Source organism: Dermochelys coriacea, chromosome 1 (assembly GCF_009764565.3).
Source record: "Dermochelys coriacea isolate rDerCor1 chromosome 1, rDerCor1.pri.v4, whole genome shotgun sequence".
Taxonomy (NCBI): domain Eukaryota; kingdom Metazoa; phylum Chordata; order Testudines; family Dermochelyidae; genus Dermochelys; species Dermochelys coriacea.
Window position 1 is genome coordinate 50,422,544 of NC_050068.2, and position 14,180 is coordinate 50,436,723.

Consider the following 14,180-nt stretch of genomic DNA (forward strand, 5'->3'; position numbering starts at 1 on the left):
TGTTTTATTTTGTTTTAGATTATTATGTCATGCAATGAAAGACCACATAGTGCGTGTTGCAAATGAGGCAGAGTTTATTTTGAACCGACAAAGAGCTGAAGATGTACACAAACATGCCGAATTTGAGGTAAGCTCAAGACTTGATGAATTCCTGCTTTTCTGTTTTCACTCAGCCATCACTTAGCCTGTAATCTCATACAATAAAGCTTTTTTTCCGAGAGAGAGAGAAATTTACAATGAAGGCATTTGAAAGCCAGTTTTTAAAAGCTTTGGTAAATGTCAAACACAAGGAACTAGTTTATCTTCTCATCCCTTCACTGAAATGCATGAAAATATTTACAGCTTGAAGAAACCCCTTAATCAGAATGCCTACTAACTTGATATGGCAGATCTTTAAGGTTCACAAAGAACTTGTCTGATTTTATTGCAAGTAGTAAAACAAACAACATTTACTAGTGAAATTATTTTTGCTGGATTTTATCAATAGAATGTGAGTTTTGTGTATAATAAATAAAACTAAAGGCTAGCACACTTGAGGTGCTTTATGAAAAATAATAAATATTGATGTTCTGTAAATAGTATAGTATTTTTCGCTACCAAGACCAATGCTTTCTAGTACTTTTTCATCTTATTTACTGGATATAACTTATAAATTGGAAGATATTAAGTATCTTTTCTACTTGCTAAGCTAATAAGAATAATTAATTACTGGAAATGAATGTTTGAACTTTTTTTCCTTTTTGTTTACTTAGAATTTCTCATGTTCCTGTTCAAACATATCTCTTGATATATTTGAGAACTTTTGATAGAACAATGTTAAAAATCTCTTTGTTTAACATGGTTTTATCAGGTAATATATTTTGATATTAAAAAAAGCTTATCTATGATATTTCAATATAAAAATTTTGATTATTCCTGTTTTTGCCTATGTGTATATATTTGTGTGTCTATATGCTCATATATAAAATAATTCACAAAAGCATGTTTTAATGTTTGGTGGCATGGCATTAGAATTACGTTTGATTGATTTGGTAGTCTTGAAGATAATAAATAGCTGTATGAACATATTCATCTGTCAGGGAACGCCAACAAGCACCTTGTGGCAAGACATGGAAGCCAGTAATCTCAATTTTGATGAGGTTTTTATCTCATCGAAGCAGCTCGCTAAAGCCTACACTTTGATGTACTAGTTCTTGTGCTCCTTGACATAGCAGAAAAATATAAGACACAGAGATATCTTGTTGTCATTTTGAATACATATAACCTTTACTTCATTTTGTCAGGCCAGACAGCACACACTTGTCAGATGGGATTGCAACAACTTTATTACGAAACATATACTGGATATTTTGAGCTTAGATAAAATCACATTTACAATTAAGTGTATGTCAGAGTGAAGTTTCATATTGCCTCAACAATAAATAACATTTGATATTTATCAGGGCATCATACAGTAACCTAAAATGACAATAGAAGATTGAGTTATCTGCTCTTTGAAGAATATGTTGAGGTATAAGATCTGTCAGAACTCTAGACAAAATGAGAAAATTCAATTAACTTCCAGCTTCTGTTAGCAAATAAGATTTAGAATATTAACTAAATTCCCTAAAGGAACAGCCTTAAGTCAATCTTATTTTCTAGAAAGGAAACCAAAACATTTCTCTATAACATTTTTATTATACTTATTGTCTTGTGAAAAGCCTCAGAAATATGTTTGAAATTTGCAAGATAAAATCTGTAAGTAATTAAAATAAAAAAAATTAAATGTAATCATGTACCACTATGAATCGTAGATATACCTAAAATAAGATAGTGCTTAAAGTCTGAAACAGTTTTAAATATTGATGTTGTAATAATGTTACATAGGCATCATATCATATTAGCATGCATCCCACTTAAAAGATGTGTGAAAGTTTTTTTACCATCTACTGCATTTTAAATTATAAATCAGTTTTATTTTATTAAACAATATTTAAATATATTTATTTTGTAAATATTTGATTATTTTGAGCATGCCAATTATTGTTCAATGCAGGAAAAAAAGTGAATGGGTATTTTATCAGTCAAGTTATTTAGTCAAGTTATCTCACTTTTACCTCTCAAACTTCAATTATATCATTACTGATGCAATTATTGGACTAAAGTTACATAGTGACACAGTGTGGGTGCATGTGGGTGTGTAGATGTGAGCATAAGGGTGTGTAAAGTTAACACTAGTGAATTTTGTCTTATGACTATGGCTATTATTGAAAGAGTCCAGTTTTTCCAGAATGATTGCTTCCAGTTAACATTCATTTTGTTAGCCTCTGTAACTGTTCAGGAAGAAAAATGAAAATTTAATTTTACTGTCCAATGAGCTGGTGAAATATTAACCTCATTACTGAGGCAGATCATTGTACTAATTGGTGCTTCCCTGTACATGGAGATAAATTGAAAAAATGAATTAACCCCTTAAAAGTAATGTAATTCCTGTCTTAAATAGATGCCTTGCAGTAATAGTTTTACATACAGTAGATGAAGTACATACTTAAAAAGTTACCAAGTACTGCCATTTTCTGTAATAAAAACACTAATGTATAGAAGTATGCACACCTGAATTCATGAAATGCAATAAGATGTCTCCAGTAGAATGTTAGCTTAATTGCAACTGCTGGTATAATCAATATTATATAGTACTTTGTGTAGGTAGTATTAAATCTTCATTGAATTTGTTTTACAATGGGAACCAATCAATTATTATGGAATGCGTAAACTTAAGAACACCTTGCATAATGACAGGTTTCAGAGTAGCAGCCATGTTAGTCTGTATTCGCAAAAAGAAAAGGAGTACTTGTGGCACCTTAGAGACTAACAAATTTATTTGAGCATAAGCTTTCATGAGCTACTGACTAACAAATTTATTTGAGCATAAGCTTTCGTGAGCTACTGAAGTGAGCTGTAGCTCACAAAAGCTTATGCTCAAATAAATTTGTTAGTCTCTAAGGTGCCACAAGTACTCCTTTTCTTTTTAAGAGCACCTAGTTCAAAATGAAGGATTTTATTCAGAAATGATAATTGCGCACACAAACATTAAATAACCAACACAATGTATTCAAAATAAATTGAGAATAATGTAGTTTTTTATGATATATCTCTGTAAGAAAACTGTGATTTTTTTTTTAATCGCCATAGACACATTTGCCCTATTCAGACTTTTCAAACAGATTCCTACTAAAAGGAGTATTGAGAATTTGAATTCAGTCTCTTTTTGAGAATAAAGTAGATAAATGTATAATTCAAATGTGTGCTACAAAGAGAACAAAAGTATTAGAAAATAGAAACTAAAGTTAACAATGTTTCGATAATGGAATCTTTTTCACAATCAGTCTGTAACGGAAACGGCAATAATTATTGAAATTCCTTGAGAGATGGATTTTGAAAGCAACATGATCAAATAATTATTTCTAGCTTTGTTTTCAGTTTCAAGTATTTTTGATAGATTTTTTTATCCGTTTTCACTTTATCCAACTGTTTTTACCTTTATGTAAATGTATGTATTGTGGTGTTTTTTGCATGTTGTAACATATGGAGATTAAGGAAATAGACATTTAATTTCAAAAGCAACAGAGATCCACTTTAAGATCCATAATTATAAAAGTACTGAACTTGTGAACTATTAAGATCTTGTTTTGTAGATCTTAGTGAGACTTAAAAGTCAAGCTAAGTCTGTCTGGTACAGTGTTGTAGCTTTCTATATGCAATACTGAATAAGAAATTCCAGAGTATAAAGTATTGTATAAGGTATTAATTGGCAAATAATTTATAATGATCTGAAAAGAGGCCATATTTTAAAACATAAGCACAAAGAGGCAGAGTTAAGTGTGTTTTCATTGTAATTCTGCATTTCCTCACTTTTGATGGTTTAATTTCTAAACCTTAACATAGCATTAATGCTCTTTTTTCCCCTGGAGTATGTAATGGAGGGATCAACACAACTAGTGCAAGTAAGGAGTTTAAAAATGGATGTTGTGTTTCTATTTAGACTTTATATTTCTGTGACTGACAAGGTGCTTCTTATTTACGGTACCTAGAAATGCTGAGTTTAGTGAGAACAAAGGTGACTAAGATGTAGGTAGAAAGGAGAATTCAGATATATGAAAATCAGTCCTAAGCAACTCGTAGGCACTTCCTAAATTATTGTATTTACTATTCACTATTTTTTAAAAAATTTTTAGTCACAGTGTGCTCAATATGCTGCTGATAGAAGAGAGGAGGAAAAGATGTGTGACCACCTTATAAGTGCTGCTAAACATCGCGATCATGTTACAGCCAATCAGCTGAAACAGAAGATACTGAATATCCTAACAAACAAACATGGTGCTTGGGGAGCAGTCTCTCACAGGTAAGCTGTAATCATAAATCTGTAATTATAAACATTTGTTTCAAAATTTAAAATGAATCAGCCATTTCTGTACAATTGAAAATTGGATGTGCTGATGGTGGGAATCATTTCAAGAGAGCTTTTGTCGTCTTTATATCTTTTTTTTTTTTCTCAAAAGTCTTCCTGTTTGGAGATTCCTCTTCTAGTACATGATGTGCAGATGCAATGCTCTCCATAGCCTATCAACACAATATTTTATTCAAATTTGTTTTAGATAATTTGTAGATACTTATACTTGTTGATCATCATGTAGCACTATTATTTGTATTCCAATAGGGCCTAGAGGCCCCAACCAGAATCGGGGCCCCTTTTGGGCTAGTTGCTGTACGAACAGGTTGTGAGAGACAGTCCCAGTCCCAAAGACATTACAATGTAAATAGAAAAGAGAGATGAAGGGTCGGAGGAGGCATAGAGAGGCAAAATGATTTGTTTAAGATCACACAGAAGGTCAGTGGTAGAACAAGGAATAGAGCTCAGCTCACCTGACTAGTGCCCTATCTACTAAACTATTTCTGTATAAATAATCAGTATATACTTTGATACAATACACTGGTAAATCTTTATCCTCACAGACAAACAAGGTCAATACCTAGTGTGTGCAACCAAACTGCATGCACAAGTGTACCCAAGCACATCTCATGCCCAAGTTGGGCGTGAGAAAAGTGCATGCTCCCTTCTGCAGACATATTTTGAAAATTTGGTTCAAAATATAATAATGCTAAATATAATAGTACAAAATATAATAGTATTAAACTGTACTTTAATTGACAATACAGTAAATGAGGTTCTAATATATGTTCTAGGGAATTAGAGTTAAGCCTCATTAGAAGAGATGTATAATGAATATTATATATCCATAAATATTAAGGTATCTCATAAATACTGTGTATATTGTTCTCACCCTATTGTCACTATGTTTGCATGTGTATCATTTATTTTCAAGTATGTAATGGAGGAATCAACACAACCAGTGCAAGTAAGAAGTGTAAAAACAGATGTTGCATTTCTATTTAGACTTAATATTTCTGTAAATGGGAAGGTGCTTCCTATTTAACTAAAAATGCAGATTTCAGTGAGAACAACATAAAGTAGTTTATATATTTTTTTAAAAAGTTAGGTGTAATTTTGGGCTTATCGACCTTAAGTGTTTCTTTAAAATCCCTGCTCAAAATGAGGTGGGTTTCAATTCTGTTGTGTTCTGTGAAAACCAGCTCAAGTTGATGATGATATAAATCTGAGCTGATGCTGTTTGCAGAGCTGTAGGCCACCATCTCCACAAGCCATGAGCCAGTTGTCATCTTGGAAGTGATAGGTGATCTACCATTTCCCCCTAGGACCAAATAGCTTCTCTCCTGGATTTGAGGAGGGAGAAGTGGTTGATCCCTTAATCTACAGTGTTAGGCTTACCAGGTAAGGGCCACTGTCCCTCCTTCAAACCCATAATAGTTATAGGGAAACTAGACATCTCCCAGTCTGGCAGCAGATACGGGGAAAATGTTCCAGTGCTAGTGCTAGTATAGTGACTGCAGGGGCATAGAACTCTCCATAAACCTTTTCATGGTAGCAAGGGACTCCACAAATATAATCCCTAGCTGCCACAGGCTAACTGGCATGCCAGGTAATTCCTAACACACAGTGGCTAGGGAATACTCGGGTTCCTTCGCTACCATAATATGGTTCATGGGATGTCTAGACCTGTGTTGTCAGGGTAGCATTTCTAATGGCAAAAGCTTTTTCCCAGTTCCCAATGCAGAATGAAAAACATATTTCCTGAAGATCTTTTGTATTTGAAAGAGGCCCTGACACTACATGTAGGGTGTAACCAATTGTCCCAAGAAGAAGCATGTGAAAGAAACCTGTCCACTGGTTCCACAAAATAAAACTTATGTAAGATCCAAGAGGTTTGGCATCTAGATGGGTAAGTAAGTGCTTTTAAGAAGTGGGTATGATTCTTGGAAGTTTGGATTCTCTAGAACCAAGCTAGCCTCATGTTTAGTATGTATAATACATGTCCAAAGACTATTTTAAAGGTCTTCAGCACAAATGTTTTTGGTATGAAAAGTAAGATCTGGTTTCATTGTGTGTGTCACAGGTGTAGAATAGATAAAAGTTTTATTGTGTTTGGGATCCAATATAATCAATTCTTCTTACCTTACATCTTCCCAGTTTTTGTACCCATGCATATGCTGCCTTTGGAGAAAGCAACTACCAAAGGTTGATATGCTTACTCTTGGGATGCCATACTGTTAGCTGTCTGATTTTTTGGTAATGGAACACAGAATGAGGTTGAATAGTGGAAGCAGCATGAAGAAAAATGTGAACAATGAATGACTACTGTCTTAGGATTCAGAAAGGGCAGACAAGATTTCCAAAGAATAGGATAAGAAAAGCCTAAACAAATTGCTTTTGAAGTTTGATGCTTCAAGATTGAGTGAACTTTTATAGTATTTACAAAGTATGAATTTTGAATATATTAACATAATCTATCTTTGAAAGGTCTGAAAAGCAAGAATAAGTATGGATAAACACAATAATATGCCACATAAAATATTTCAGTTATGCTAATTGTACTCTATAGAGAGTAGACAATGATTAGCATTAAAAGTAGCCATAAAATCAGAAATGAATTGCAGTTCAGATTACCTTTTGCATAGTTTCTTACTGTAGGCAACTTACATTAGTAAGTATTTACTTAACTACTCCACTAGAGAGAATAAGTTCCCACAAGCATGGGTAAGGATTATGTAACCTAGCAGTGCTGGTCTGAGAACTAATTTGTTCAACAATACCTTTCTGCTTTACCTATATGAGAGAAATAATATATATTTTGGAAATCATTTATATTATATTGTTTAATGCCTTTTAAAGGCTTTAAGTAATATTTAACTATCAATTTTATCTTTTTCCATTTCATAAATAGATGTTTTTCACTCCAGTTTTAGTACAGACAAAATGATTTTTGTTTCCTTCCTCACTGGTATATTGACAAACTCCATTGCATCAAAGGGAAAGTATAGTATGTTCATGAATAAATAGCATTTGTTTGGTTTTTTTCCTTTAAATTTCCCTGCCAGAAAATAGTAGACTTTTTAAAGAAGAATCTGTTCAGTGTTTCCTTATACCTTCTATTTGTTGCTTTCAAAAAAAAAAAGGTTACTGCTTTTCCTCAAGTGTGGTGACTTTACTTTCAGGTATGTTCATCATGGCAGATCCAGAGCATATGAAGAAGTCTAGGTTCAAGTTATAGTCTAAATGTTGATGTTAAATATCCATCACAGGTGTTTTGAAAGTAGCTGTTTGTTGTTCTCAGGGGGGTTGCAATAATGAGAAATTTCAGAGTAGCAGCCGTGTTAGTCTGTATTACCAACTAAATCATTCCAGCCAGGGCTTTGTTAAGCCAGGCCTTTAAAACCTCCAAGGATGGAGATTCCACCACCTCCCTAGGTAAGCCATTCCAATGCTTCAGCACCAGTGAAATAGTGTTTCCTGATATCCAACCTAGACCTACCTCCCCCACTGCAACTTGAGACTACTGCTTCTTGTTCCGTCATCTGCCACCACCAAGAACAGTCTAGCTCCAGCCTCTTTGGAACCCCCCTTCAGGCAGTTGAAGGCTGCTATCAAATTCCCCCTCACTCTTCTCTTCTGCAGACTGAATAACCCCAGTTCCCTCAGCCTCTCCTCGTGAGTCATGCGCCCCAGCTCCCTAATTATTTTCATTGCCCTCTGCTGGACTCTCTCCAATTTGTCCACATCCCTTCTTTAGTAGGGGGACTAAAACTGGATGCAGTACTCATCAGTGCCGAATAGAGGGGAATAATCACTTCCCTCGATCTGCTGGCAATGCTCCTACTAATACAGCCCAATATGCTGTTCGCCTTCTTGGCAACAAGGGCACACTGCTGACTCATATCCAGCTTCTCATCCATTGTAATCCCCAAGTCCTTTTTTGCAGAACTACTGCTTAGCCAATTGGTCTCCAGCCTGTAGCAGTGCCTGGGATTCTTCCTTCCTAAGTGCAGGACTCTTCACCTGTCCTTGTTGAACCTCATCAGATTTCTTTTGGCCCAATCATCCTATTTGTCTCGGTCCCTCTGGACCCTATCCCTACCCTCCAGTGTATCTACCGCTCCTCCCAGTTTAGTGTCATCTGCAAACTTGCTGAGGGTGCAATTCATCCCATCATCCAGATCATTAATAAAGATGTTGAACAAAACCAGTACTTAGTTGAGTCCTAGACAGCCTCAAAGAGCAGGTAATCTTTCAGGCTCCTGGGGACATCTAGCGAACTACTTCCATGGTCAAGGTATGTGTTGCAGTACCTTTCTTCTGTTGTGTGGTCCCTGTGCAAGGATGAATAGTGGAGTACTTCCCCCTTGTAAACCGCCATGAATTGCACACACACAGACAAAAGTCCACCACCACCTACAAGTCTTTTCAAGGACAGGATATAAGTCGGTGGCTTGTAAGGAACTCAATATTAATAAAATATCTTCCTCTTCAAGTACTATTAGGTACATAGTTTCCTGTTGATGCCTCCTTTGAGGGTGTCATAAGATCCAGATAAGGACATCTGATTAAACCAAATGTTAAACTTAAAAATTTTAGTATAAAACAAAGAAATGTCATACATTTTGGTTTATACAATGCAAAGCTAGGTGTCATTCTTCAATAACATCCAATGCCCCTTTGTGGGTAGGTAGTTTCAACAACATGCTGAAAGTCAACCCAACTTTCACTCTAGACCCTTGCATACTCACTATAGAAGGAAGCATACTTGAAAGACAGATTTCCAAAATCTCATCATACAAAATAATTTCAGTTCATTTCAGTGCCTCTTTGAAAAAAAAGACAGAAACATGGCCATATGGGGTTGGACCAGTGGTCCGTTGAGTCCAGAATCCTGTCTTATGATCGTGACCAGTACCAGCTGCATCAGTGTAAGGTGCAAGAAACCATGTAGTGGACAATTATGGTTCTCACAGAGGCACACTCTTCCTACGTCCCATTAGGGGTTGGCTTATGATTGAGGCATGAGTGCTTATATCCTTTCTGAAACCAGGGAGTAACTAGAGGTCAAAGCTTCTCCATGGCAATGGAAATAACGTCCTGGGTAGAGAACAATCTGTGCCTTTCAAGACAGTTCACGTAAAGGAATCAGAAAAGAGGAAGAGTAATAGCTCAAGTTCTCTTGTAGTCCTCCACTGGTCCAGAAGGCACATTAGACTTGTTAGATAGCCAACACTGTACCTGCAGAAAACACCAGACCTCCTGAATCAGGGACTCCTTTATCCAGACTGGGAACATCTACAGTTAACAGCCAGGGTATCAAAAGAGGAAGTATAGTTCAGCATGGATTCTTCATTAACCCTCATTGAACCAGGATGTTTCATTCATTGGGTTGGTCACATTTGTAGTTCTGGTGTGAGGGGAAATAGAAAGCTGTATGAGGCAGGGACTGCCTCTTTGTTTGTGCAGTGTTCAGCACAGTGAGGTCCTGACTTTTAGTTATGGTTGTGATACAAATATTATAATAATCCCAAAGTTCTGGTGATCTTGGCTACATTAGAGTTTCTCCAGGAGGATTGGCTGATGTCCTACAGTTCAGCACCATAGAAATGTGGGTATCAGTCAAGATAGCATTTTCTAGCCCAGCACATTGAATCCTCCAATTTGAGCATCAGATGCTAAGTTTAATTGCATGGATAAATTAGACAAGCCAGGACTTTCAAATCACCTCCAAAGGACAAGTTTTGGAATTAGTTACCATATCCTTACAAGAATCACACTGCTTTTGTCATGAGAAAAAGGTTATTCTTATAACTCCAGAAACCTTTCTGTTCAAGGTAGGTTCTCTTTTCTACCATGGCAGGGAGATAGTTCTCCCATCATTTTGTTCTAACCCTTGGAAAGTTGTGGTGTAAAAGGCCATGCCTAGAGTTCTAAAGATCTATCTCAAGCATGTGGAATACATATGCCAATAGTATTTTGTTCATCTTGTATCCAAAATGCCAAGGCCTTAGGGCTTCAAAGCTGCTGCAAGAAAGATATTAAAATTCTGCATCAGCTGGCATGCTAGGCATCTTGGAAACAATTCACAGAAATACCTGAGGCACTGAGGGGAAAGTATATGAGCCTCATCTGAGGAAGATTTATGAAGTAAGTTACCATTCCTCTGCAAGGACATCCTTTGGAAGGAAGATGCTCCTGGGTTGGTGCTCACGTAACTCCTTAGTTTTAGCTCTTGCTTTATATGGGGGAACTTCCATACCTGCCAATTATTCCACTATAATAATTAAACTTTGTTTATCCTTTCCCTCCCTACTTCTGGGATTCATTGCTGGCTACTTCCCATGAGTAACAAATGAGGAGAGAAGCTGTGCAATAGAAAGAGAATTCTCTTACCAGATGGCTTTCTTTGTTAGCCACTTCTCTCTGATTTAAACCCACCTTGGTAGTTTAGCAAATAACAAAAATACAAATTGAAAATTTTCTATAAAGAAAAATGAAGACATATATTTTCTTAAGGTTAATATAATACATCATATCAAAGTGTCTTAATGGTGATAATTTGTTGCTGGAATGTTTCTGCTGCTGTGTTAGAACTGTTCTGGTGGCTGGAACTTAAGTCTTGGAGCCTCCAGGTACAACGTTAGACAGGTGGGGCGCATTAGTCCATGAGTAATTAATTCTGGGAGAAGCTGCTAACAGAGAGGAAATTATCAAGTAAGACATTTCTCAAACCTTTTCAACATATTTTTCCGAAATGCCTTAGGGATTGCAATCCTGGTGCTTTTAAACAAAATCCCATCTAGTATTGAGAATACTCCCCTGAATTGGTGATAGAGGCTGGGAACGTGCTGTGCTGGCCACTCTGTGCTAATATTCTTAATCATTTTTCTGTAGATTTTCATCCTGAACTGTTGCTCTGGCAATCATAGTTCACATTTCATCTGAGACTGGATAGTCTAAATCAAATTTCTAAATCAAATTGACATATACAGTGACTAGCACTGGACTTTGTTCCACTCTACCTTTGTCAAATGCTCTAGAGGGTGTCTGCAGCCACCAAATATCTCTCAGGTTTGTATTAGATTTGCAAATCATATAATTGTAATTGAAAAACTAATCTCTGTATTCTCAGGGGGATGGTTGCCAGTCCCTTTTGGCAACGATATAAGTGGTTTACGGTCAATTTCAGCTAACACTTGTCTTCCATAAACAAAGACATGAAACCTTTTACACTCATGGAGTAAGGCCAAAGCTGCCTCCTCTCTTTGAGTTACTGAGACTACATTTTTTGGTTAGAACCCATGACTCATAAGCCTCTGTTCTGCAGTTTTAACCTTAAAGCTATAAGAGGACTGTGCCAGTACCTTTCTTGGAGGCAACTGTGAACAACTTAGTTTTGCATTTTCCACCATAGTACCTCAGGACGGTGGCCTGTTTAACTTCTTCAGTTTCTCAAAATCTTTAAGTTTAGCATCCCAAATCCATTAGGTTGCTGGTTTAAGCAACTAGACTAAGCACAAATTTCCATACTTAGTTCTTCATTCCATCTTTGTATCCCTTCCTTGTCTGTTGATGACCGCCTCAACCTTACTGTGAACAACCTGTACACCTTGCTGTATTAACTTCTCTCCCAGGTATGTTGTTTCCATTACACATAATTCATATTTTTGTTTTTCACTTTAGTCTGAGTTCTGGCTCTTTCTAAAGCTACCCAGAATCTTTGGTTATGCTCTTCTACATTTTTCCCCAAGATCAAAACATCGTCTATATAAACCCATCTATCATCAAAAATCTTTTTTTATTTTCCAGTGAAACCCTTCGGGTGCCAAATACAAGCCTGCAAAAACAGTGTCTCCCAAAGGGGGTGTTAAATGTGCACACGTGTCCACTGTTTTTCTAAGAGCACCTGCTGATGTATTCAGTGTAGAAGATTATTTGGCATCAGGCATATCGATCCAAATTTCTTCCCTTGTAGCTAGTGGAAAATATTTCCTTTTTACACATTTCTTTGGGGTCTATACATAAGTGAAGGTTTTAATCTCTTTTTATACAATGACCAATGAGTGTGCCCACTCTATTGCTTCTTCAGCTTGCTGTATGATTCCCAGAGTAATGAGCCTATCCGGCTCCTGTTTTAGCCTCTGCCTTAGAGTGAGGGGAACTTTCCTACGGGCATGTGCTGTGGAATAGTTGGGCTCTTTGAGCTACATTCTGCTCTCTCTTGAGAGCTTATCTGTCCCCTGAAAGATGTCCTCAAACTTTTCTTCAATTGTATTGGTTTCCTGCCTCTCCAAAGGGTGTACCCTCTTGATGAGACCCAGGGCTTGGCCAAAATAAGGTGGTTACCTTCTGATTGTCTTCCTTTTCACTATCATCCATTGCTTGCAGATAGTGAAGTGCTGTCTAAATCTCTTTGGCATCTTCCCCATTTCCAGAGTTTGTTTTGATGGCGCTTACAACTGCTCCATTCTTCCACTCAGGTTATTTTCTTTCATTTCTATTTATTCCTTTACAGTATCTTCTTCACACCACACAATCTTTAATGCATTTCCTCTCACTGCCTAGTATTTGGAAGCAGATCAGTCCTTTTATTCCAAGCCCGGCACAAAGAGATAAACCTTTCCAATATTCTCTCCTTCCAAGCTGTGAAAACAGTAGACCTACCGATCTCTGCCTTTACCTAAAACAACAACAAAAATCTAAAACTTTCTATAATTGACTTTATATAACTAACTACCAATATTTTTCATGGTAGCACTAATTTGGGAATCTCAAGATTTACTCTGTGGCAAGATAGCTAGCTACAAGGCAGTTCTTTTCCCATCTGAATATGTGAAAGGTGGTAGATGAAGAAAAGAAATATTAACTCTTGACAATTCTGAGTCAGGAAAGGTTTCTGAGATGCAAGGAAAAACTAGGTCCTCATACAGTATTTCAGAGTGACAAACAACTCTCTGATAACAGAAAGACCAAGGTTCGTGCTTAGCAAGTTAAGCAAGAACTCTGCTCCTCCTTCAGTCCAGCAACAGGGAGAAGCATGTGCGGCAGTCCAGCTTCCATCATATCAGCGAAGCTCTTCTGTCATTACTAGGACTTACCAAAGCCACCTTCCCCTTTCCATTACTGCCACCTAATTTCTCTCCACTCTGGGACTTGGTGTGATATGCTGGCATTCACACCATGAGTTAAGTATCTTGCAGCCATTTTTCTCACAGGTGCCCTCTTCTTTCTCCCTTTCCCCCGATAACAGAACTGGTGGAATCCAATAAGGAGGCCTGGAAAATAATGCAATTTTCCTTAGGTAGGCAAGCAACGTACCTAGTGCATCCCTTTTGGGCAATGTAAGGCTTTAACCCAGGGTAGGATTGTTTAACAGACCAAGATATTGAGGAAGGTAAGATGTCTGTCTGACAGGATTTAAAAAATTAACTTCACATATGTAGGTGATACTGGACCATTTCTCTATTTCTTCATTGTCTCTTTTCCCTTATCAGTTGCCACCCTGGTAAGCACTTTGTATGATACAGACAAGTCTCCCATATTCTCCATATCCTGTTCAGTAGCTGAGGGAACGAATGTGGAAAAAAATAAGCATAAATTGGGGAAAATCTCAAAAAGAAGGTCTTAAAATTCTAAGGTGGCAACTTCTGCAGAAATGCAAATGCTTGCATTTATTCTGTGATTTTAAATGGATTTATCTGAACACTACATCGTCCTCATTGTTTAGCACATGAAAATATATAAAGCT

General features: G+C 36.7%; 1 protein-coding gene across 2 annotated transcripts in view; it reads left to right on the forward strand.

Annotated features, from left to right (window-relative positions):
* NBEA (neurobeachin) overlaps positions 1 to 14,180 on the forward strand; it is an 835,554-nt gene that overhangs the window by 504,758 nt on the left and 316,616 nt on the right. For both annotated transcript variants that reach the window (XM_038414552.2, XM_038414563.2), the window contains 2 exons: positions 19 to 127; positions 4,215 to 4,381. In XM_038414552.2, the coding sequence (XP_038270480.1) occupies positions 19 to 127; positions 4,215 to 4,381 (276 nt within the window). The remainder of the gene's footprint in view (positions 1 to 18; positions 128 to 4,214; positions 4,382 to 14,180) is intronic.